Here is a 23,398-nt window from a genome sequence, read left to right as displayed (position 1 = left end):
CTCCCTCTGACCTGCTCCTCTGACCGGGCCGGCCCAGTGGCTGTGTGGCTCCCCAGACACATGTAACACCAAGTAGTTCCCCTGCCTGGGGGTCCCTCTCTCCTCCACCAGGTGCACAGTCCTCCCTACACTGCAAGGCTCATGCTTTCATCTCCTCCAGCAAGAGGGGGAGTCCACGAGAGCTCTTCACAGGCTTCCTGGGGGCGGCTGGTAATCCCCACCCAGATCATCCTCCAGCACTTGCTGTGATCTTCCAGGGCAGGGGAGGGAGAAACCAGAGCAGCCTGGGATCCACAGGGGCTTCTCCGCTGCCCCTCAGCCCCACCTGGAGGACTTGGTGAAAGGGGACAGTGTAGCTTGATGGTTAAGAGCCTGAGCTGTGGAGCCAGACAGCTGGAGCTTGAATGCCTGCCCTGAGACTCTCTGGCTGTGTGATCTTGGACTAGTTGCCTAACTTCTCTGAGCTTCGGTCTCCATCTCTGCAAAAAAGGGGATGACAACAGTACAACGGTACCTCCCTCTAAGTAGGTAGGGTTGTGGCTGGTACCAGCACGCACTGAACTTGCACGACCCTCCTCCCCTCTAAGCCTTTCTTCTGGCTCCCTTCTCCCCAGCCTCCCCCAACTTTGCTCTAGCAAGGTTGACAAATTGGCCAAGTTTTTGCCCACTCCTGCCCTTTTGTGCATGTTGTTCTCTCTTCCAGGAATGCTTTTTAGGCCTTATCCACCTTTTTCAACCTTACACTTCTTTTTGCCCTGAAGACAACTCAGCGATACCACCAGGAAGCCCTCCGCGATATTCCCTAACGCTATCCTCCCCGCCAGACCTGACTCAGGGTCCCCCTCTTAGAGCTTCCCAAGCAGTCTGATGGCATTGGTCCCTGTGGTGGTCTCCTTTCCCTCTGGGCACCCAGCAGCAGGGTAATCTACTCAGAGTAACCCACACAAGTCCCTGATTCCTGGAGAAGAGACCAAGGTGATTTGGGGCTGAGCAAGGCTCCCTGGAAGCCCCCTCCTTCCTGCCCCAGCTTTATTTTGGTTCTAGAATCATTCCAGTCAGCAGACTTGGTCCCCACCATGCCCATCTCGGGTACACAGTCAACATTTCATGCAGTCAGAGGGACAGAAAGAGGGGGAAGAGAAGGTAGGAGTAAATGGCCTACGCTGCAGAGCCACTGGGGCAGAAAAGAGTCTGGCGTCTCCCCGGCTCCAGAGGCTCACCAGCTGTGTCCCCGGACCCTGTGCTGGCCTGGGCCGTGCAGACCTCCTGGAATGGGCCACAGGCCTGGGCCACAGCTGTGTTAGGTGGGGAGAGCTACAGTTCTGCCTCCAGCCCATGACCACTCTGGGCTCCCGCAGCATCACTGGAGATAACTGGTTGGGCCTGGGTCTCTATAGCTCATCAGGACCAGAGGCAGCCAGCCGGAGAGCCCATGTCCTGACCTGAGGGTGGCCCCTGGGAGCAGAAGCCACAACACGCCCCGCTCCCCACCCCATCCTGATGAACCAGCAGGGGCACCCACCCCTCTGCCCGCCTGCTTCTCTGGGGCTGCCTTTGGCGGATGGGAGGCGCCTCAGCCCGTGACATCTGGAAGGCATGCGCTCTTCCTCCAGCTGGGGTGGGGTGGTAGCCAAAGCCCTGTGGGGGCAAAACAGCCCAGCCCGTTTGCTTCTGGGCAGGACCCCTGTGGGGTGCCAGTCACAGAGCTCCTCCATCAGACTTCAAGCCATCAGGCTGGAGCTAGACACTCCTAAAGCCACAGCTTACTTAGCTTCTGTCCCTGCTCCCTGGCTTTCCTCTCTCCCCTGCAGTTTTCCCCAGAGGGCTCCCCGCCTCCCCCCCCACCCCCACCCTGCATAAACCCCTCGCCTGAGAATCTCAGGGTCTGCTTTTGGAACTCGACCTAGGACACCCAGTGCCACCTCCTTCCCCGTCTGGCATTCAAACCTGCCCCCACCCCACCCTCCATCCGGACACCCCTCCACTTCCCCTCAATGCCCCAGCTCAGGCAGCCCCTTTCCTCCAAGGCCCAGCTGGAGGGCCTCCTGCTACACCACGAACGGGCAGCCCACAAAAGCCTCTCCCATGGGCCCCCTGCAGTCTGTATTCTGGCCCTCCCACTGCCCTCCAGCTCCCTAGAGGCTGAGGCATCTCTCTTCCCAAAAGGGCCTAGCCTGGAGGTACCCCAACAAACGCCGTGGAGCCAATGCCTAATTCAGTTGGGACCGAACACAAGGACCTGGCTCTGGGCCTCTTCAGACCTCTGGGCTTTGCAAGGGTCACGGTTCAAGGGAGCAGATTTCATAGAGCGTGATTCCGGAGCCAGTGTTTGCCGCACCCTGCAGGCCTCTGCTTGGCCTGGTCTCCTGGTCACTTCTCTTGCGCAGAGAAAGGCCCTCGTGTCCACTGCAGTAGGACAGTTTGTGATACGGAAGTTCATGTCCCTGCCTTGCTGAGGCTGGCTGCCTGCCTGGGACACATTTAGTTCTTTCCCTGCCCCTCAGGGCTCGGCTCCCATCTCGTCCTAGCAGACCCCAGAGCCCTCCCAAGTCCACATTCAGCACTGAGCAGATCCCCAGGGCAGGGGTCTTGCCCTCTGGACATGCTAGGGGCTGTGTCCTGTTCATGTCACGACTGCTGGTGCCTAGCACAGCACCTGGCCCCCAAGACTCACTCGGTTCCTGCATGTGGCCGAGCTTGGCACTGGCCTCCCAGCAGCCTGTTGGGGATCTCAAAATGGGGGCACAAAGGGCCAGTGCCAGGCTGCCCGTTCCTGGGTCACAGCCCAGCCACAGCTGGTCCTCAGTGGGAGAAAATCCTGGGTCCCTAGACACCTGGCCAGGACTGTTCCTCCACTGCAGTCTGGACAGACGGACCAAGATGGCTCACGGGGGCTCCAGTGGGGGACCCCAGCATTTATGGCTCCTGCTGGACTACGGAGGGGCATCAGAGCGGAGCTTGCGCCGGGCCCCAGGAAGCTCAGTGCCCACCCTGGCCCGTTTTCCAGCTGCTAGTTTCGCCGAACAGGGTGCCACATGGACACGGGCCTGCGCAGCGTGGCCAGCATCTGGTTCCAGTGCGTGGTGCCCATGCCACTGGCTGACGGCCCGATGATGACATGGCCCACGTTGTCCCCTCGGCCATCGCTGCTACTCTCAGCCACCGTCACACGGAGAGACAGGTCCTAGGGAGGAAGTGACATGGGTGCTGGGGACCGGGGGCAGTGCTGGAGACCCTCCGTGGCTCCCAGGACCCTGTCTACAGGTGCCAGGCCCCAGCGGGCTGCCAGGAGTGGCTCCCTGAATCTGTACCCCTGATCTGCCTATGCCCACAGGCTTCTGCTGCTGCCTCCCGACACAGTGGCGGCTCTGGACTGCCAGGTTCAGATGCTGGCCTCACCATCTCCCTTGCTGTGTGACCTTGGGTTCTTCCTACTTAGCCTCCCATCTGGAAGATGGTAATAATCATAGTTCCTACCTGTACCGGGAACAAAATGAGTTAAAACGTGTCAACTGCTTAGCATAGTGCCTGTACACAGAGCATCTCAGATGTCTGGTTATTCCTAATATGATCACACGTTGGACTCACAGCTGAGGAAGGAAAAGAGTGTGCTTGAGATCGAAGTGGAGAGGTTGAAACCCAAACCCAGACTGACCCTCTCTCTCTTCTCCTCACCCCCGCTCTCCCTCCTCCTCCACCGCCGCCCTGGCCCGAAGAGGTCTCCCACCCTCGGAGGCTGTGGACTAGTGGCGCTACAGCCGCTCCGGGGGAAGTAGGGGACAGATGGACAGTCTGTCCCACGAGGGTGGCAGGACAAGGCTAGGACACCCGGCACCAACCCCAGACACTGGGATATTTGCCTGGATTAGGAGCTTCCAGAGTAAGGCAGAGTTCTGGGCTTTCAAATTCAGATGGGGTGTCAGATTAGGTGGGTTCTGTACAGCCCCATGACTCAGGGGCAGGTTTTGGCTCAGGGCACAAAAGGACATTCTCACTGGCAGGAATGCCCCAGCATGGGAGGAGGTAGTGAGGGGAGGTGGTAAGCTCCCCGTCCTCTGAGGCATGCAAGCAGGGCCACCGGTGTGGCACAGGCCATATCCTCTGTAATCCCCCACCCTTGGTCTGTGACATCGGTGCCAGGAGAGGGGTCTCCCTGGGGCCCATGACCTTCTGAAAGCCATGGAGGTGTGGGGAGCTCGGCAGGGTCTCTGCAGGTAGAGTCTCCGGAGACTTCGGGCCAGAACTGTGGGCCCTTGGGTTCCCCGGGCTCATCTCCAGGCCTTTGCAGCTCCTTCCACCGGGAACCGGCTTCCCCCAGATCTCGGATTACCTAACCCCTCTCGTAAAAGCCTCCCCGGGCCGCCAAAGTCTGGCATGCGCTTAGTGGATTAGGATTGTCTGGAGAGGCGCCTGGGTGGCTCAGTCAGTTAAGCATCTGACTTCAGCTCAGGTCATGATCTCATGGTTTGTGAGTTCGAGTCCTGTATCAGGTGAGTACGAGCCCCTCTTCGGGTGAGCCCTGCTTCCCTCTCTCTCTCTCTGCCCCTCATGGGATTCTCTCTGTCTCCCTCTATCTGCCCTCGTTCACTTGTGCCCTCTCTCTCTCTCAAAAAAAAAAAAAAAAAAAAAAGGATTGTCTGGGGATTTTCTACCTTCTCCTTGTGAGCAACAAGGAAGCAGTGCCTGTGTCCCAGCACTGACCACAGGGCTAGTACCTAGTGGGTGCTCCATAAATGCCTCTCAACTAGAAAGGGGAGGGCTTGAGACAAACCAGCACCACCTGCAGGAACCCTAAGAAGCTAGGCCGAGGGCCTGGAGTGGCCCCAGAGCCCAGGAGCCACCTGGCCCGGCCTCCACCCCTGAGCCATCCCCCCTCACCTGGAGCACGATGGCTGGCACTGAGAAGATCATGGCTTCGTTGAACACTGGGTTGGGGTCATCCCTCTTCACGGCTGTCTTCTTTTTGCTCATCTTCCTCCCATCCTGAAGCAGGTACACTTTGACGAAGGGGTCTGTGGGTGAGCAAGGGGTGGGGGTCAGGGCCAAGGCCACATCCACTTGGCATAGCTCTGCCTGGTCCTCGCAGCCCGCTAGCTCCAAGTTCCCCGAGCCTTCTCTGTTGCCATTATCTCCTACAGTCCTGCCATTGGGCCTTTATTTCTTTCCTATTTCACAGATGACAAAACTGAGGCTCCTACACGAGTCGGGAGAAGAGCTGGGCCCTGGGCTCAGGCAGACTGCCTCCCGGCCCACACAAGTGCTCCCTTCACGTGACGCTCTGGGGAGTGGGAAGGACCCACCACTTCTCATTCTATAATGAGCACAGACGTCAGGCCTGAGTCACCCTGCGCCCGCTCGGGGGAGCCCGACTCTGAAATAATGAGTCCCTCTCTACTTGTCACCCTCCCCGCACTGGGTGTCCTTGCTGTACCTGCCTGGACCATGGATCCCCGAGGCTCCCGCTAGGTCGCTCCCCCAGCCCTTGGTTTCTAGTTCTGCTCCTGTAGACTAGGGGCATCAGGTCCATCCTGTTGGCCCTGGCCCCCATGTGGGATCTGGGATACAGTCCAGTTTCTGGGAGTGCGGCTTCTGTCATGAATTCTAGTCCTGGGAAGCGGGTGTCTGTCTACCGTGGTTTCTTCCAGCACCCCAGGCACCTGCTCTCAGACTCCCATCTCCCCCACCATCCCGAACTCCTGAGCTCCTGGCTCCTGAGCTCGGCCAAAGCTGGGGGTGGAGGGGCCTGGTACGATGCCCCACACCTGCTGACGCCTCCCGCTGCCCTTGGCCTAGCAGCTGGGTCACAGCTCCCACCAGCCACGTGAAGGAGCCAGCCAGCCAGCAGGGCCTTACCTGCCGTGGTCTTGTCGTTGGTCCAGATGAGATTCTTGGCCTTCACCACCACCACAGTGAGGCGCTCAGCCGTAGGGAGGTAGCTGAGGGACAGCAAGATCTCGCCCACAGCGTCGGCAGCCTGGAGGACAGGTGACTGGCTCAGAGGGCTTCCGAGGCCCCCCTAGGACCTGAGAGGTCCAGGGAAAGGCAGGAACTTCCTTCTCCACTGAGCAGTTTTTACTCTTGCCCTTACATGAGGCACCAGGCTGGTGGGATTGAGAAAGGGACCCCACTCCCCTCTCCACGAGGCATGCGCCAGCCCTCCCTCCCACCAGGCCTGGGTCCTGCCTTGGAAGGAGGACCAGAGGTTGCCTGTAGCAACCAGATGCAGTCCCTCATTCCAGCCCAGGGAAAACGTTCTGTAGTAGTAGCACACAGAGGTCCAAGTGGACTGGGGTTCGTATATCATTTGCTTAAATAGCAACGACAGAAGAGTGGTAAACAGTAATTGGGGCATTTTTGCTTCATGCAGTAAACAGTTTCTGTGAATGTGGCTCAGGCCTCTCTCTCTGTCATTTCCTAAAGAAGTCAGGGCTCGGGCTGTCGTGGAGGACAGTGGACTCCCCGCTCGGAGACGGGTGCGTGTGACGCTCTCTTCATGGGTGGACTGACCTTGTTCTGGTCCTGTAGGTAGAGCCAGCCGCTGAAGGGCTGTAGCGGGAGGTCGAGCACAGAAAGCTTCAGCTCCACCACGCCCGTGCTGATGTTCCGCTCGTCCTCATCGATGCCAAACACGGAAAACCGCAGGCTCTTCTCCTCCAGGGCTGCAGGGTCCAGGGGAATGGAGAACTTCTCGTCAAAGAAGATGGAGTAGGCATTCCTCTGGATCTGCACAGAGAAAGGGACGTGGAGGGAGCTTCAGCTCCGGGGAGGAGGTGGCAGCCAGACGCACGTGAGGCCATGGTGCGGAGAGAGCACCGGACAGAGAGTCCAGAGGCCTGGGCTAGAGTCCTGGCTCTGCTGTCCCATGACCTCAATGCCAATTCTTTCTTTGGTGGCTCAGCCTTGGGGATTTTTTTTTTTAAGTAGGCTCCATACCCAACATGGGCCTTAAACCCCCCAGCCCTGAGATTTAAGAGTCGCGTCCTCTACTGACTGAGCCAGCCAGGCACCCCAGCCCTGAGGATTTAAAAGCCCCCTGTCCTCCTCTCAGTGGCGGCCTGGCATTGGAAGCTTCCACACTCTGACACCAACTAATTCCCACCCTCAGTGCGCACGGCTCCACAGAACCCTCGCGATGCCCGGGAGAGACTGGTCTCCTCTTTGTCGTGTGTGTTCAGGTCCAACCCTGGGCCAGGCGTGCCGTAAGTACAGGTAATTGTGGAGTCGAGAGCCGCTGATGTCCCGGCCCCCGCAGAGCCTGGCCCAGGATGGTCTGAATGTTGTGGGATGGATGGACGGATGGAGCGATCAGGCGAGGCTGGGAAGACTCCACTTCCAAGCCCCGTCCTGCCTGGTGGGCGCCTCTGGCCTCCTCCCAGGAAGCTGTGGGCAGACCCCCCGGGAAGGTGTCCTGGTGGGCACGGCTCCCCTTTCCCATTGGGGGTTGCCTTAGTCACTGCCTGGCAATATTTAGAGAGGAGCTCTCATCTCTGGCACTTCGCCTGAGGCTGGGGGGCTGCCCAGCCTGGGGGCAGCCACCTACTTGCTGGGACTAGCTGGGCTAGGATGCTGAGAAGCCTGCCTTCCTGGGAATGAATCTGCCAGCACCTCCAGGCGCACTGAAGCACACTCTGGTCACTGCCTGGCTCGTGGGAAGGTTTCTCTTCCACTGCTCCCTGGGAGCCACGTTCCCCACCCAAATGACTGACTGAGGATCTTCAAGGGCTCCTTCCCCTGTGGGATTAAGTCTACCTCCTGATCTTGACCTTGGCATTTAGGCTTTTCATGATCTGGCCCCATCTCTCCCTCCTCCTGCCACATGAGTCACTTTGCTGTCCCTTGTCCACAGGGGCTCAGGTTCCCGAACTACCCATTCTCTGTGTGTTATGTTTTATGAGCACACAGGTACGGGAAATGGGAACCCCCGGGCCAGGTCCTGGGGATGTGTTGGGCAAAGCACTCTCCTGAACCTGTTTCCTCATCCGTAAGATGCCCTCGGTCCGTCCCACTGGGGCTAATGAGAGAATCACGGATGGGTGGGCTCTGTGAACCAGACTCTCAGCACACATCAGGCTGTGGTGGCTCCTGTCTGCTAATGTCCCTTCTCACGGAAGGTGTCCAGAACCACCCAGGATCTTCTAGGCAGTCCAGGCCACAGGCAGCGTGGATCCAGGCTCAACAGGGACACTTCATGGTCCTGATACACAATCTGTTGATCACTTCCCAGGGACTGGGCTGAGGACTTTGCATATAGTAGTACACCCCTTCCTCAAGAATTATGTTGCTCATATGACAGATGGGGAAGCTGGGTCGCAGACAGCTTATGGACTTATCCAAGGTCACGCTACTAGGAAGTGGGACACTGATATCTCAACCCAGAGGGTGAGGTTTTAGGGTCCCGCCCCTTACCACTCACCAACTGCCTCTCTTGGGCCCCACATGCACAGGGCTGTGGTCAGTTGTTGACCATCCTGGGGTGAGGGAGGCAGGGTGGGCTGGGAGAGGGATGATGGTGTCCACCCCCGAGGGACAGCTCGCTTCAACACTGTAAGAGTGACTGGACGCAGGTGACTCTTCAGAAAGCACTAGGTCCTACAGACCCTCAGGCTCCACCTGCTTTGGTTAGAGGCCACTGGGTGTCAACCTTACCCACCTCAGAGGACTCCCAACCATGGCATCTGGGCCCCTGCTCCCCCTAATCCAGCCTGGAGTAGAATGTGTCTCATGAAGGCTTTGCTCCCTCTCTTGGCGAGACAGAGGGACCCATGGAGGGGTAGCCTGGTGGGGCAGGGTGCTGGGTGCCTTCCCCACCCTGTTCTCACCCCCAGGAGCTGACCTCCATGGGCTGATCAACAGGCTCCTTCGGCCTCTGGCTTCTGGTGGGGTCTGGGGTCGGACAATGGGGGTCACTCCAGGGAAACCAGAGGACCCAGGGAGCTGGGGGTGCTCTTTCCCTAGGTCCTTCCCTGCGGTACTGCTGTGGTCTGAGCATGTCCCCTGACCAAAGGGCACAGCGCCTATCAACGTGGCAGCCCCACCACGCGCCTCTCCCCTTTGGCTTCCCCTTCCCCTCGCCTCTTCAGACGAGGGTGCCACTCCATCCCTGAGGCCGCCCCACACCACTGTTAACAGTCCTGTTATTAAGCTGTCCCCAGATTAGCCAACTTGAACATGTCACCCCTTTCCTACCCGGACCCCAAGCTGACCCGGGGGACAGGCATGGGAACGGGCAATTACCACCCACCGGATATACGTGGTAGGATTGCCGAGAACCGCGCACGGTGGGAGTCGTCAGGCTAGTGACACCTCCGGCTCTGGGATTAGCACCCAGAGCTGTCGCGTAGCACCCTCCTCACATCCGGCCTGACCCACAGGCCTGGCGGCCTGGGGAGGGCTCCCCGAGAGCCCCGCGCGTGCCTCCCTGCCCCCACTCACCCGGGAAATGCCCACGATCTGCTCATCGGGCAGCAGGCTGACGCGCATGAAGCAGGACTCAAAACTGGCTTCTTCGCGCTCCAGAAGGTCCTTGCCCTGCAGCACGGCCACGTGGAGGGTGTGGGAGGCGGCATCGTAGTCCATGCTTACTTCCACCTGGCCCAGCGTGAAGTCCTGCCCGAAGGTGTTGCTCACGGAGGAGATGGAGTTCAGGGAGTCGGCCGACTGGGACTTGCGGAGGGTCCCGTAGGGGGCCAGGTCCAGCTCCCGGCCCATCAGCTCCAGGGGCCCCAGCTCGCTGATGCTCTCAAACGTGTCCTCGATGCTGAGGCTGCCTTTGCGACTGGGCGGTCCCCGAGTGCTGGCCCGCTGGGCATTCCAGGCAGGCACTCTCTGGGGGAGAGAAAACGGGACATGGGAGCGTGACAGGTGCAACAGGCGTGGTCTCGTAAGCCCTGTTCATTCAAGGCACCTCCTGTTCCCTGTGTGCAGAAACGGTGCCTGCCCTAGTCAGGAAGGTCTTTGTTTAATGCCATTTCACATCACTCACTTTTCTCTCCCGAACCCCGAGGAAAGAAAGCTTTTTCTCAAAACGCTTAGTGATATGGACTGAGTTCCACGCACAAAGATGTTCACTGCAGTGACGTTTGTAAAAAGGAAAAGTAGTAGGGCGCCTGGGTGGCTCAGTCGGTTACGCGTCTGGCTTTGGCTCAGGTCATGATCTCACAGTTCGTGAGTTCGAGTCCTACGTCGGGCTCTGTGCTGACAGAGCTTTGGATTCTGTCTCCTTCTCTTTCTGCCCCTCCCCCACTTACACTCTGCCTCTCTGTCTCTGTCTCTCTCTCTCAAAAATAAACAAAAACCTTAAAAATTTTAAAGGAAAAGTAGTTAGCAGGGGGGATGGGTAAGAATAACTAGACTATAGCTACTCAACAGATTACTGAGCAGCCTCCACGGATGTTTACCAAAATGTTCACCACAGAAGGTTTTCATGTTGGGTAACACTCATCCTAAAACTCAAATTTTTCCTTTCACTAAGTTGACCTCGGGATTTGGGAAAACAAAAGTCTTTGTGCCACAAGCATCTCCCATGCTGTTGCATAGCCCTCATTTTACCATCATTAAAAAAAATGTTTTTTAACGTTTACTTATTTTTGAGAGAGAGTGACAGAGCGTGAGCAGAGAAGGGGCAGAGAGACAGGGAGACACAGACTCCAAAGCAGGCTCCAGGCTCTGAGCTGTCATCACAGAGCCCGAGGCAGGGCTCGAACCCACGAACCGCGAGATCATGACCTAAGGTGAAATCAGACTTTTAACTGACGGAGCCACCCAGGTGCCCCCCATTACTATCATCTTAAAAATGGGCCACCAATTTGTCCCTGAATGGACAGCTGTGATTACCTTACAGACCCCCTACTGTTGGACATTTATGTTGTTTCTAATTTTTCACAAATATAAATAATGCAGAATCAAATAGCTTTCTTAAAATCCTAGCTCAGAGGACACAGTCCTTTCGAAAGCTGCTGACACATGTTGCCAAAATGCTCTTTGGGAAAGTTGTGCCAATTTACAGTCTCCGCCTCTCTCTCCCCTCCTCCCTCTCCCCCCCCCCCAATGGGAGATAGTCCCTTCACACCCCAAACGAATGAGCATGTGGGGCTGCTATCTGGTAAAAGATTCTGGCTGTGCTCTCTGGAACTCTATATGATACTAGAAAAATTCTCTGCCAAGTATCTAATGATGAAGCATTCAGCAGTATATATTGAGAGCCCTAAAAGTGTTGGTAGCCCCTGACACAGTAATTCCACATCTGGGCATCCATTCAAAGTACATAACCCTAATGAAGACAAAGTTTTACATATACAACATTCACTGCATTATTTACAATGGCATTTAGTAAATCATGGCACGTACATAAAAAAGGAATCTGACGCTAAAATAATACTTATGACGGGGGCTCAACATTGTGGGAAAATGCTTTCGGCTGGGAGATGAAAAGAGCAGGGTATAAAATTCTGTGTAGAAATGACACCCGTTGTATAAAAACCTATGCATGGAAAAAAGACTGGAGGATACATTAAAAATACCGGAGAGAAAGAAATCCAAATGTTAATAGTTAAAATACAGTTAACAGTTATTTGCCACTGGGTGGTGACATTTGGGGAGGGGTTTTGCTTGTTTTTTTCCTGTATTTTTCCCAGGATGGCTTTTAAAATTGAAAACTTTCAGTCCCTCACCGAGTATTCACTGATTTCGCAGCACTGGGCTATGTTGGAAACGTGGAGGAGGACCAGGGTGTCTGTTCACAGGAGGAAATTAACCAGGAGAGAGCAAGGGAGCGGGGAGGGAGGGGAGGCCACCCCCGGGACAGAAGCCTCACCTTCTGCTTGGCCTCTGCGTAGGTCTCGCCATACTTCTGCTGAAGGTACCTATAGTCGTAGTTAGGGAACGGGGAGGGGCTGGGGAAGCTCCCCGATGTCCAGAGCTTCCACAGGCTCACGGCCGCAATTCCCAGCAGCGCCAGGGCCCCAGCGGTGTAGACACCCACCTCCCAGCCAGGAGGGCTCTTGATGACTGCAAGGGAAAGGCAGCCTCTCATTAGTAGGCTCTGGGGTCCCCCAGTGGTTAGAGACTCCCACCCAAGAAGCAGGCAGTTCAGCACTGACTTATTTATTCACTGAACAAATATTTATTGAGTGACTACTGTGTGCCAGGCTCAGTACTAGGTGCTAGGGGATCCAGTGTTGAATAAGACATATGTACCTTGCGATTTCTGCTTCTATCCCCTTTTCCACAGAAGCACCCATTCCTACCAGGGGTGGGATGGGGGTGGGGACACATGGCCAGACCAGACAAAGAGTTGTGAGCAACAGTTAAACGCTCCTTAGGCTTTAAACAAATGGGGTTCTTCTCGCTTTCTTTTGAGTTCTCTGAGCTCATAGCCTTCCAGATAATCAAAGCAGCCTTTTGGGGTCTGGAGGAAGAGGGAAGGGGTTTGGGGAGAAAAGAAATGACCCCATTTTTGCTTTACCCTCATTTAAAAGAACCCAATGTCCAGCAACTGATAGACAAAATGTAGTCCATCCACACAACGGAATATAACTTGGCAACATTAAAGCTACTGATACACGTTGCAATGTGGTTGAACCTTGAAAACATCATGCTAAGTGAAAGGCATCACAAAAACCCACATGTTGTATGATTCCATTTATTTATTTATTTACTTACTTACTTATTTATTTATTTATTTTTAATGTTTTTATTTTCGAGAGAGAGAGAGAGACTGAGAGCGAATGGGGGAGGAGCACAGAGAGAGGGAGACAGAATCCAAAGCAGGCTCCAGGCTCTGAGCTGTCAGCACAGAACCCAATGAGCGGCTCGAACTCGTGAACCACGAGATCATGACCTGAGCCAAAGCCAAACGCTTAGCCAACTAAGCCACCCAGGGGCCCCATGTATGATTCTATTTATTTGAAATGTCAAGACAAATCTGTACAGACAGAAAGTTGATTAGTGATTATCTGGGGCTGGGGGGACTGGGGCGGGGGCAACACAGAATACAGGGTTGCTTTGGAGGATGATGAATATATTCTAAAAGTTAATAGTGTTGATGAGTACACAAGATGTTAGGTGCACTGAATTGTATGCCTAAAGTGGGTAAATTGTATGGTCTGTGAATTTTATCTCAATACAGCTGCTACCAAAAAAAAAAAAAAAAAAAAAAAAATCTCAGCCAGAAGTGAGAGAGAGGTGGCTTTTAGGCTGTGAGGGACTTGGAGACAAATCCAAATGCTCAAATGTGCTTTCTTCATTGATAAGTAAATAACTTTCCCTGAGTCTCACTGTCCCCAGACATAGTAATTAACTGCCCCCTCAAGTGTGTTGGGTGAGCCCCCACTAGCAGAAGTGACCTTCTGTTGGCAAATAGAATTCTCAGTGCTGCCTCTATACTCAATTCAAATGGGGAAACGGGTGCACAAAGATAAACATTTACAAAAATAAATGACCTTTTGCCCAAGGTCAAAGAGGCAGAAGGAATGGCACTGGGAGGCCAGCTGTGGCAGCCAGACTTCAGACCAGGCCGGAGTAACCACTGCCCCACCCAGCCTCGACCCAGCACAGTTCCCAGACTATGCAGGGTAGAAAGAGGTGGGGAGGGCATTTCAGGGGTGAAGACTGACGACTGCACATCCACTGAACACCTATGGTGTGTGCGAGCACCCTGGTGAGGGAGTCAGCCCCAGCCCCAGTCCCCGTCCTTAAGCAGCTCACAGTCTAGGGATGAGGTAGGTAGGCAAATAAATACACAAAACGGAGTGATGAGAACAGCCCAGGAGGGCTTCCTGGAGGAGGGGCATCTGAACTGAGATACGAAGGAGGAGCAAGAAATGTACCAGGTCAAGGCACCAGGGACTGGGAGTTCAGGGCGAGCAGAGGAGGGGATGTACAGAGCCCGGAGCATTCAGTGTCCAGTGGGGGAGAGAGAGTGGGGCATTTGGGGCTGGGGAGCTCTCTGTCACCATGCCCCTGAAGCCCGGCTGCAAAGGTATCAGGAAGCAGTGGCAGCCCCTCTGGAAATGGGAGGCCTCACCCTGCCCGTTCCCCTGAGCCCAGCCAACTCCAGTCAGAATCCACAATGCTAACTCATCGTAGGTTAGGGGCAGGGCAGAAGGGCAGGGCCCGGCCCGCCGCCTTGGCTCGTATCCAGCATGTAGCACCCTATGAGGTCTCTCCCTCCACTTGCTAGAGTAGGACAGCCGGGGCTGGGAGAGGCTAGTGAGCACACCCAGCCATTGGCCCAAGGCCACAGGGTAAGAAATGCAGAGCCTGGCCGCGGGTGCCCTGGCTCCTTGGGCAAGCCACCTAGCCACTCTGAACTTGAGCGTCCTCATCTGGAGAGTGGAGATGACCACGCGCCCCAAGCAGCGGTCCCGCCCTGGGGAATTTATCTTGCGGAAGAAATCCCAGCAAATTTTATGTCTGCTGTGAGTCATCGAGACTGTATTTATAACAGCAGAAATGTGGAAACAGCCTGAAGGTCCAGCTGAGGGGCCAGTGGGGGCTGGTGGTGCTGACTTGGGAGGGAATATCACTGGCCTTTGAGAACCGAGGTCATTAGGATGTCACTGTGGCAGAGCAGGAAAACGTTTCCAGCATTGTTAAAAGGAAAAAAAAAAAATCAATCCACGACATGGTCTAACCACACAATTTTGACATAAAAATCACAAGACCTTTGGATAAAGGCTGGGGGGGACCAGGGACAAATGAGAGGAGCTAGAAATCAGGATGGAGGGGCTGTAAGCAAGCCCTATTTACTCCTGACTTCTTGACGGAATGTAATTTGTGGGCTAACCCAAACCACAACAGAGATCTACGGAGGGCCCCAGGCGAGCCCTGCCGAGGCACGAAAGTTCTCGGCCGCGTCTGATGAATAAGGGATGGCCTGGTAAACTGGAGAGTGAGATGTCCATGTGAACCTCAGGTGGCTCCCGGCGGGGCCTGGGTGGTCCCAGGGGCAGGGAAGCAGGTGGGCCCTGAGTTCTGAGGTCCCAGCAGATAACGGTCAAGGTGACCCGGCACAGTGGAGCCAGGCTCCCCTGAAAGCGAGGATCTGGGAGGAGGGAGGGCCTGAGGGAGTGCGGCCTGCATCCTGCTTGGCTGGGAAAGGGGGGCATTGAAAGGAAAAGCCCCAGGAAGGTGACACAAGATGATGACTGTTAATGCTCATTTATTTATTCCTTTTATTGACTACAACCTCGGGGTGGTATGGGAAGAATTCCCAAGGGAAGTGAGGCCTCAGCTGAGACCAGAAATGAGGAGGAGGTGGAGGCGGCCGAGTGGCGTGGCGGTAATAATAGCTTCCTTTACTGTTTACTCTTTGCCAGGCCCCGTTCCAGCGCTTCATTGCATATTAACCCACGGAGACCCCGGAACAACCCTGTGAGGAAGGTTCTATTATTACCCTCATTGCCTAGATGAGGAAGCCGAGGGACAGAGGAGATATTCGCTGCCCGACAGTCTGGCTCCAGATCTGCACCTGTGACCCCCGCACAGTCCCGGGGGCTTAGCCAGGCAGAGGCAGGGAAGTGCTCCGGGCAAAGGGAAGGGCATGTGCAAAGGCCTGCTTTGGGAGAGAGTTGTGTTCGCGCTGGGTTGGGCACTTTGTGTAAGTTAGGTCACCGAGTCCTCCCAGCAGTCCTTGAGGCAGGCCTCACTGCCCCCTGTTTTACAGATGAGTAAGTGGAGGCTCAGAGAGGTTTCATCATTTGCCCAAGGCCATGCCAGGGCCTGGGACAAGGCCTGGGAGCCTGTAGGTGAAAGTGTGGTCCCTGGTCTACCCTTCAGCTCAGCTCTGGGCTGGTAGGGGGCTGAGCCAGGGGAGCAGCTAGAGTGTTGGGGAGCACTGGCCTGGGAGTCAGAAGACCTGGGTTTGTGTCCTGCACGGAGCCTCCCTTCTCCCATCTATAAATGGAGAGGGGAACCCACGAGAAAACATGGCAAGTATATCTCAGCTCTGACACCACCCACTATCAGCTGGAGAGCGGCTGCTATCTCGAGGCAGTTCCCAAGCTCAGCACCCACTGGGGCACACACAGGAAGGTCGGGGCTGCGTCTCAGGTATTTGCCATCCCTGGACTGGGCCACCTCTGAGCTTATTGTCCTGTGGCTCTAACATCAACCTTCTTGGGTTTCTTCTCACTTGGCTACTCAACAGGCTCTAGGAATGGCCCTGGGGGAGCGGATTCTGCATCTCAGTTTCTCCTTAGGGAGCACGGGACGTGGGCCTCCTGGGGGACTCCTCCAGTCAAATGTAGGGAGGTGGTTCCACAGGAAGGAGCCATCGGCACAGAAGGATGACGAGACATTAGACTGGTCCCCGCCCCATGTCCCCAAGGTTGTGTGGCCTCGGGCAAGTCACTGTCCTTACTGGTAAAATAGGGCCATTACTGACGTCCCACTGACACCCCCTACCCTAGGCCTGGTCGGGGAGCCCCGTGAGATGGCATGCTTCCACTGGGACTCACCGCTCAGGTGGTATTCTGCCACGTCCATGGCCATGATGCCCACTGCAGCGCTGGGCCTGGAAGGGGAAAGAGAGTCAGCAGGGAGGGCTTTGGAGGGCCACCAACCCCAACGCTACACCTTGACCTCCACGATGCCAATGGGCCTGTCATCCAGAGCTCAGACTCAGCTGTGAGGAGAGCTCAGCCAAAGGTAGGTGGTTTTTAAATAGCATTAAAAAAAATTTTTTTTTTAATGTTTATTTATCTTTTGAGAGACAGCATGAGCTGGGGAGGAGCACAGAGAGAGGGATACAGAATCCAAAGCAGGCTCCGGGCTCTGAGCTGTCAGCACAGAGCCCGACGTGGGGCTTGAACTCGTGGACTGCAAGATCATGATCTGAGCTGAAGTTGGACGCTTAAGTGACTGAGCCACCCAGGCACCCTTAAATAACACTTTAAAAAAATGGAGTTTAAAGCTCTTTTCAACCACTCTAAGACCATTTTACTGTCAGGGTTGCCAGATAAAGCACAAGATGCCCGGTGACATTTGAATTTGATTCATTTTTAGTACAAGTATGTCCCATATAATATTTAGGACATGCTTACACTTAAAAAAAATTATTCATTGTTTATCTGAAACTCAAAAGTTCCTGAGCATCCTGTATTTATATTATATCTGCTAAATCTGGCACCCCTACCTCATTTCCATCCTACCAACAACAGGCTGACCAGCAAGGAGGCTTTGATTCTTTGCTACTCATTAGCGTGGGCCCTCGGGGTGTTCACTAAGCCTTACTTCAAAAGCTTTTCTTTCAATTGGAAAGGAAAGGCTGCATTTCCACAATATTCTATCATCAGTCCTTCCACTACTCAGGATGGTTTCCTCCCCACCCCACCCTCCACTTCCAAGTTTTGTGAACGCGGAAGGTCTAGGTTGTTCTAGAAAGGTCCGGGCGTCATGCAAGCCATTACCTGAACCCAGGTGACTGCTCATAGCTTTATTACTGTCGTTGCTGAGAAGCAAATGTGTCTCACAGACATACTCGAAGGGACTGGAAAGGGGAGGCCGGGAGGAGCTATATCAGCCTCAGCTCCAGGGGCACAGAAGGACGGGACGGCCCCTGGCCCCGCAAAGGAGGCTGCAAACAGGTCACCCTGTGACAACTACAGAGTGCTTGCCCACCCAAGAGCCGCTGCTCTTCCGTTCCCAGGGGATGCCAACCCTGCATTGCTGGATCTTCTGGCTTTTTATGTTTTCATTTCATTTTATTTTTTAAAGATTTTATTTTTAAGTCATTTCTACACCCAGTGTGGGGCTCAAACTCACAACCCTGAGGTCAAGAGCCGCATGCTCCACTGACTGAGCCGGCCAGGTGTCCCAATCTTCTGGCATTCCTTCCTTCCTTCCTTCCTTCCTTCCTACCTTCCTTCCTTCCTTCCTTCCTACCTTCCTTCCTTCCTTCTTTCCTTCCTTCCTTCTTTCCTTCCTTCCTTTCTTCTTTCCTTCCTTCCTTCCTTCTTTCCTTCCTTCCTTTCTTCTTTCCTTCCTTCCTTCTTTCCTTCCTTCCTTTCTTCTTTCCTTCCTTCCTTCTTTCCTTCCTTCCTTTCTTCTTTCCTTCCTTCCTTCCTTCCTTCTTTCCTTCTTTCCTTCTTTCCTTCCTTCCTTTCTTCTTTCCTTCCTTCCTTCCTTCTTTCCTTCCTTCCTTTCTTCTTTCCTTCCTTCCTTCCTTCCTTCCTTTCTTCTTTCCTTCCTTCCTTCCTTCTTTCCTTCCTTCCTTTCTTCTTTCTTTCCTTCCTTCCTTCCTTCCTTCCTTCCTTCTTTCCTTCCTTCCTTCTTTCCTTCCTTTCTTCTTTCCTTCCTTCCTTTCTTCTTTCCTTCCTTCCTTTCTTCTTTCCTTCCTTCCTTCCTTCCTTCCTTCCTTCCTTCTTTCCTTCCTTCTTTCTTTCCTTCCTTCCTTTCTTCTTTCCTTCCTTCCTTCCTTCCTTCCTTCCGGATTTTTAAAGCAAAGCCAGATTCCTGGATTTTTTTAATGTGCAATTTCCTGATTTTTAAATGTAACCAAGTCACACAAAAAATGTAAACACTATTCAGGCACAGGGCAAAATGCTCCTGGGCTGTGGCTTGGGTAGCGTGTTTGCAACCCACTCCAGCATGCTGTGGGTTCCCTTTGGGACTGGGGTCAAATCAGAGGGTAAGCATTTTCCTGAATCCTGGGGTTCCCCCCAGTCTGTGGCTCTGGAACCAAGAAGTTAGGGTGCTTTGGTCTAGACAGAGTTATCTAGCACATATGGGAGTTGTCTGAAGTCCCTGGCAGGAGGCCTGGAGAACTGGGGCAGTGAGGTGTGGGTCCTTCATGGTGACAGGAGGGAAATGCTAACCAGGGAGGCTTCACTCATGCTGAGGAACAGAGGCTCATTCCTGGGACCTGGGCAGGAGACTGTGATGACAGTTAACCTCGCTGAGCACTCCTTACGCCTGAGAGAGCGTAAGCACTAGTCAACACAGGCCATCTGGCTCCACACTCCTAACTTCTGTGCCTTACTGCGGAGGGGTATACAGTTTCAGAACTTTCCTAAGAACCTGCAGGACCAACTGGTCACTGTGAACAAGTCCAAGGTGGCCCTAGTTCCTGGCAGACCACGGTCTGGATACACCAACATGCACATGTCCCAGCCTACCTCTGCCTTGCTGGGAATCCAATAACGTCGTCAGCTTTCTTTCTGCTCACTTGGCACAAGCCGACTTCGAGAATGAGGCTATGCTAGCGTGGGCTGGGTACACCGCGGTGGCCAGTGCACACGGCATGGGTCAGAACCCCGTATCTGCTGTATCAGACCTAGAGCAGTTGAGGGGTTCCCAGCCCTCTGGGGCTGGTCTAGCTCAGACCCCAGACTATATCACACTGCCACCTTCCCCTCTACACCCCTCATTGTAATACCCCTTGCTCGGGAGCTGTGATTTCACTGAAGATGTGAATGATTCTGAGCACACCCAAGCCCAAGTGGTCCCGCAGTGGTCCCCAGTGAAGGGGCAGAAACCACAGCACATCTGCCTGAATGGAGGGAGGAGAGAACTGGGGTAGGAGAGGGGTCAGGCAGCCTGAGCACAGCTCTGAATCTCAGATCTGCCCCCTCACTAGCTCTGAGCCTCAGTCTTCCCATCTGTAGAATGGGGCTCGTGGCTGCCCTATCAGGGTGCCAGGAGGGTAGAATGAGAGGTAAGTGTAGTCTGGCTTGGTAAATATTAGCTGCTGTGGTTATTGGCCTCACAATCAGCCCAAAGGCTAACTAACCTCTAGTTTGAGCAAAACTGTGTGGGTAGCACCGCCAGCTTGCAGGTATGTTTTATTTGTCTTAAAAATTGGGGAAATTCCCATTAAAAATTGATTTCTAAAAGAAAAAAAAAGCTGGATTCACTGCTTCCCTTTAAAAGTATCTGAAGACCGTGGTCTGCATCCCCCTACCCCCGCAAAACAGCCAAGGCTGGAGCTGAATGGGCTCTGCCTCTTCGGACAGGTCTGGCACCTCCCATCCCTCCATTCATTTCCAGAACCTGCTGGCCCCTGGAGCATCTCTGCTCATGAACCTGGTAAGCAGGCCTTTGGATGAGCTATGGGAGGTTCAGAAAGGTTAAGTGATTTGCCCAAAGCCACAATGCCAGCAGTGGTAAAGCCATGTCTGCGGCCCAGACCAGTGCTTCTGCCATTAGTAGCCACAGCCCCCAAGGATTTCACGTATGTGTTTCCATCACCTCCCCTAAGACCCCCATGGGACATATCCTATTATTGACCTGATTCCACAGAGGAGGAAAATGAGGCTCAGAGAAGGGCGGTGAATTTGCCCAAGGTCACCCAACCAGTAAGCAGGGAGCTGAGCCTGAACTAGATCTGGCTCTGTAGCAAGTGCCCTTCCTAATGGCTTTACTCACCATCCCCGAGCGCCCCTGACCCCATCTCACTGACTACCACCTCAGCAGGCTCCCACTGGCAGCCCGGAGGTCTACCAGGCAGAGGGGCTGTGGCTCTGGCTGGCAACAGGACGCTGACCAGGCACATCGGGAGGCCAGGGCGGACCGCGACCAGAGTCTCCCGAGTTTCTGACACACAGGAAATGGGCCGCAACAGGGACGAGCCAGGGCTGGCCCAATCTCACACCCGAGCCCCGCAGATCCACGGCCCCTTCTCTGGCATCTTTCCCCACCTAGTCTATTCGTTCTGGCCCCAATCTCCCAAACTCGAAACTGCATGAAGTTTGCTCACTGGAAAGAGCTCTAGATTCGAATCCAGGCTTAATCAGACCTACCCGGCAATACCTACCTACTGCTGTAAGCATAGACATGATGTATGCCAAATGCTCAGCACGGTGTCTAGCCTGTACTAGGCACACGATACAGACCTGATGACTGACTGGGTAAGTGGATCCCCATTTTATAGATGAGGAAGCTGCAGCCCTGGGTCACTCAGCATTTAGTAGCAACACTGGGACTGGCGCCAGGGTGTGATGGATCTGGGCCTGGGCTCTTGGCCGTGATGCCACCTCCTGACCAAGCCTTTTGGGGGTGGAGGTGGGTGGGAGGAACTGTCACTGGCCTCATCGGAATTGGACCACAGTCGAGGCCCCCTCCTGGGCTTGTCAGAGAAATGGCTTTCCAGGAATTTTGTGCCTCTTCAGGGAAGACGGGCCCCATGTCTCTGTTCCCCCCACCCCGTTTCCTTGCTCACTGTGTCCCCACATCACGTCTGTGGCCAGCAAGGTGTTGACTGCCCCCCCCCACCCCCCATGGTCATCAGGTAATAGGATGTGGGCACAGGGCAGCCCTCAACCTCCCAAGCTGCAAGCCTCTTTAGGATCTTTAGGTTTGAGATCTTTTCAAGTGCTCCCCCCATCCCTGAAATAATCACATCCTGCTGCCATCCCCCCAAAGCCCGCGGAAACCACAGTGCAGACCAGCTAGGGTGGTGGTGGCTGGCATTTATCGGGCATCTATCATGTGCCAAGTACGTACCAAGGACTCGCCATGTTTTATTTCAGCAAATCCTCGCTGCCTCTCCCTGAGGGGGCTGCTACTCTGCCCATTGCACTGGTAGGAAAACCGACGCTTGCCCAGTGTCACCAGAGCTGACAAGAGACAGAGTCCAAACTTGAACCCTAGCCTGGGAACCTCCACGCTCCCAAGCTGCTAGGTGAAGGTTTTGGATTTCAGAGTGGAGGGGGCAGGGGGTTTGGGCACTTGTCTTGACTCTTCTCCAGACTGGTGAGTTAACTTGGCTGGAACTCCTGTCTGCCCTGAGCCTCGGTTTCCCCATTTCTAGTAAGAAGCACATTTGCTGCTGCTCTCCACACCTGCCCCTGCCCCTGCCCCTGCCCCCAGCTTGGAGAAGGGGCTGACGCTCCAGGAGCCACTTTCCCAGTCACTCTGGAGTGGCCTCACTGACTGAGCAGCGTGGCACACAGTTCTTCCGCAGCCCTGGAAAAGGGTCACCAGGATGGCTGGCTCAGGGCTCCTCCACCCACAGGCCTGGCTCCAGGTCCCCATGTCCGGCCCTACTCTACCCCCTCTTCAACCCAAATCTATAGCCCAGGGCCCAAGACAGGGCAAACTTCCTCTTCCAAAGAGCAGCGGCATCAAGGGTTCCCAGGAGCCTCCGGAAAGCCCCCACGCAGGCCAGTGACACTGGTCCGGGCTGGGGATCCTCTCCCAAGCTCCGAGGGCCTCCTGGCGATGGGGTGCGACATGCCTCTCCGGATCAGAGCATCTCCCGAAGACCCAGCACCCCTGCCGCGGGAACCCCTAGGGTATCTGGGGAGCGGTGTGCGGGGGTGGTCTGACCCGGGAGAGTCGCGAGCGTGTGTGCCCCAGGGGCCGTGGGGACAGTCAGGATGCTGAGTGTGAAAGTGAGGGGCGCTCGCGCGGCGCGGGCGCCGGGGAGGCGTGTAAAAGGCCGGGCGAGTCGCGCGTGTGCACACGCGGGACGGGCGTGCGGGGCGCGATGCGATGCGCAGTGCGCGGAGTGGCCGGGCCGGGGAAGGGCGCCCGGCGTGCGCTGTGCCCGGCGTACGTGTGCAAGCGCGGCGCGGGTGTGCAGACGCGCAGAGTGCGCGGAGGCCGGGGTCCGCGGCGCGGGGAAGGGTGCGCTACGTGCGTCCGCGCGCCGGACCGCTTCCCGGTGGGAGTCGGGGGCGGCCGGGTGCTACTCACCCCGGCTCCGCGGAGGGGCCGCTTCTACGCTCCGGCTCCGGCTCCTGGCTCGCGGCTCCCGGCCGGCCTCCCGCAGCGCGCACGCACCGGCGCCAAGCCCGGCCGTCGCCGGCAACGCCACCCCTGCAGTGTCGCCCGGCGCCCGCCTCGGAGCGGCGCGGCGCGGCGCGGGCCGGGGGCTCGGCCGGGCCGGGGAGGCAGACGGGAGCTGCGCCGCAGTCCGGGCACGCTCCCAGGAGCCCGCCGCGCGCTCCCTCGCGCTCGCCCGCCCCCCTCCCGCTCCCTCTTTAATTTAAAGCGACAACCCCGAGCGCTCTCTCCGCTCCCGCGAGCTGCGCACCGCTTCCGGGGTCTGAGCCGAAGATCCCCAAGCGCGCCCCGCAGTCCCGCGGGGTCGCCCGAGGCCGAGCCCAGCCCCTCACTCCCAGGCCAGGGGACGAGGGTGGGGTGGGGGTGTGCTCACCAGGTGCTCGGAGAGGCAGGCGATGCGCCGGACGCAGGCCCGGGTTCTAGCCCCAGCCTGCAGCACGCTGGGCTCTCCTGGTCCCTTTCTGGGCCTTAGTTTCTTTTTCCGTTAAACGGGCCTGATGCTGCGCACCTCCTAGAAACCGGTAAGAAAACAGGTGGTAGACGAGCCGCGGGAGGTTTCCCCTTTCCTGAAGCATAATTACCCCTCCCACCGTAACTGGGCTGTGGGGCAGGCCAACATCATCGCACTTAATCTTCACAAAGATCTACTGGGTTCGTGGTCACTCCATTTTGA

At 55.7% G+C, this 23,398-nt stretch overlaps 1 protein-coding gene across 2 annotated transcripts; it reads right to left on the bottom strand.

Moving 5' to 3' along the window:
- Window positions 1–2,015: 2,015 nt before the first annotated feature.
- SYT12 (synaptotagmin 12) lies at window positions 2,016–23,116 on the bottom strand. 2 transcript variants are annotated; one of them, XM_042905166.1, is made up of 8 exons: window positions 23,099–23,116; window positions 16,458–16,513; window positions 11,813–12,006; window positions 9,433–9,825; window positions 6,508–6,723; window positions 5,854–5,974; window positions 4,879–5,012; window positions 2,016–3,184 (listed from the first exon to the last, which is right to left on the bottom strand). In XM_042905166.1, exons 2-8 carry the CDS (start codon window positions 16,489–16,491, stop codon window positions 3,011–3,013), a joined length of 1,266 nt encoding a protein of 421 aa, XP_042761100.1. In that variant the 5' UTR covers window positions 16,492–16,513; window positions 23,099–23,116; the 3' UTR covers window positions 2,016–3,010. The 2 variants fall into 2 exon arrangements, with proteins under 2 accessions (XP_042761100.1, XP_042761099.1); XM_042905165.1 differs by lacking the exon at window positions 23,099–23,116 and adding an exon at window positions 22,636–22,684.
- Between the last annotated feature and the right edge of the window lie 282 nt (window positions 23,117–23,398).

This window comes from Panthera leo, chromosome D1 (genome assembly GCF_018350215.1).
Source record: "Panthera leo isolate Ple1 chromosome D1, P.leo_Ple1_pat1.1, whole genome shotgun sequence".
Taxonomy (NCBI): Eukaryota; Metazoa; Chordata; class Mammalia; order Carnivora; family Felidae; genus Panthera; species Panthera leo.
Note: the sequence above shows the minus strand (reverse complement) of the source record. Positions and strands in the feature narration are given on the sequence as shown.

Excerpts from the sequence above, each read along its gene's own strand:
- SYT12 (XM_042905166.1), bottom strand. The coding sequence starts at position 16,491 with ATGGCCATGGACGTGGCAGAATACCACCTGAGCG. Across the intron at positions 6,724-9,432 it reads AGATCGTGGGCATTTCCCGG|ATCCAGAGGAATGCCTACTC; the intron begins GTGAGTGGGGGC and ends TTCTCTGTGCAG. Across the intron at positions 3,185-4,878 it reads TGCCAGCCATCGTGCTCCAG|GACCTGTCTCTCCGTGTGAC; the intron begins GTGAGGGGGGAT and ends CTTCCTCCCTAG.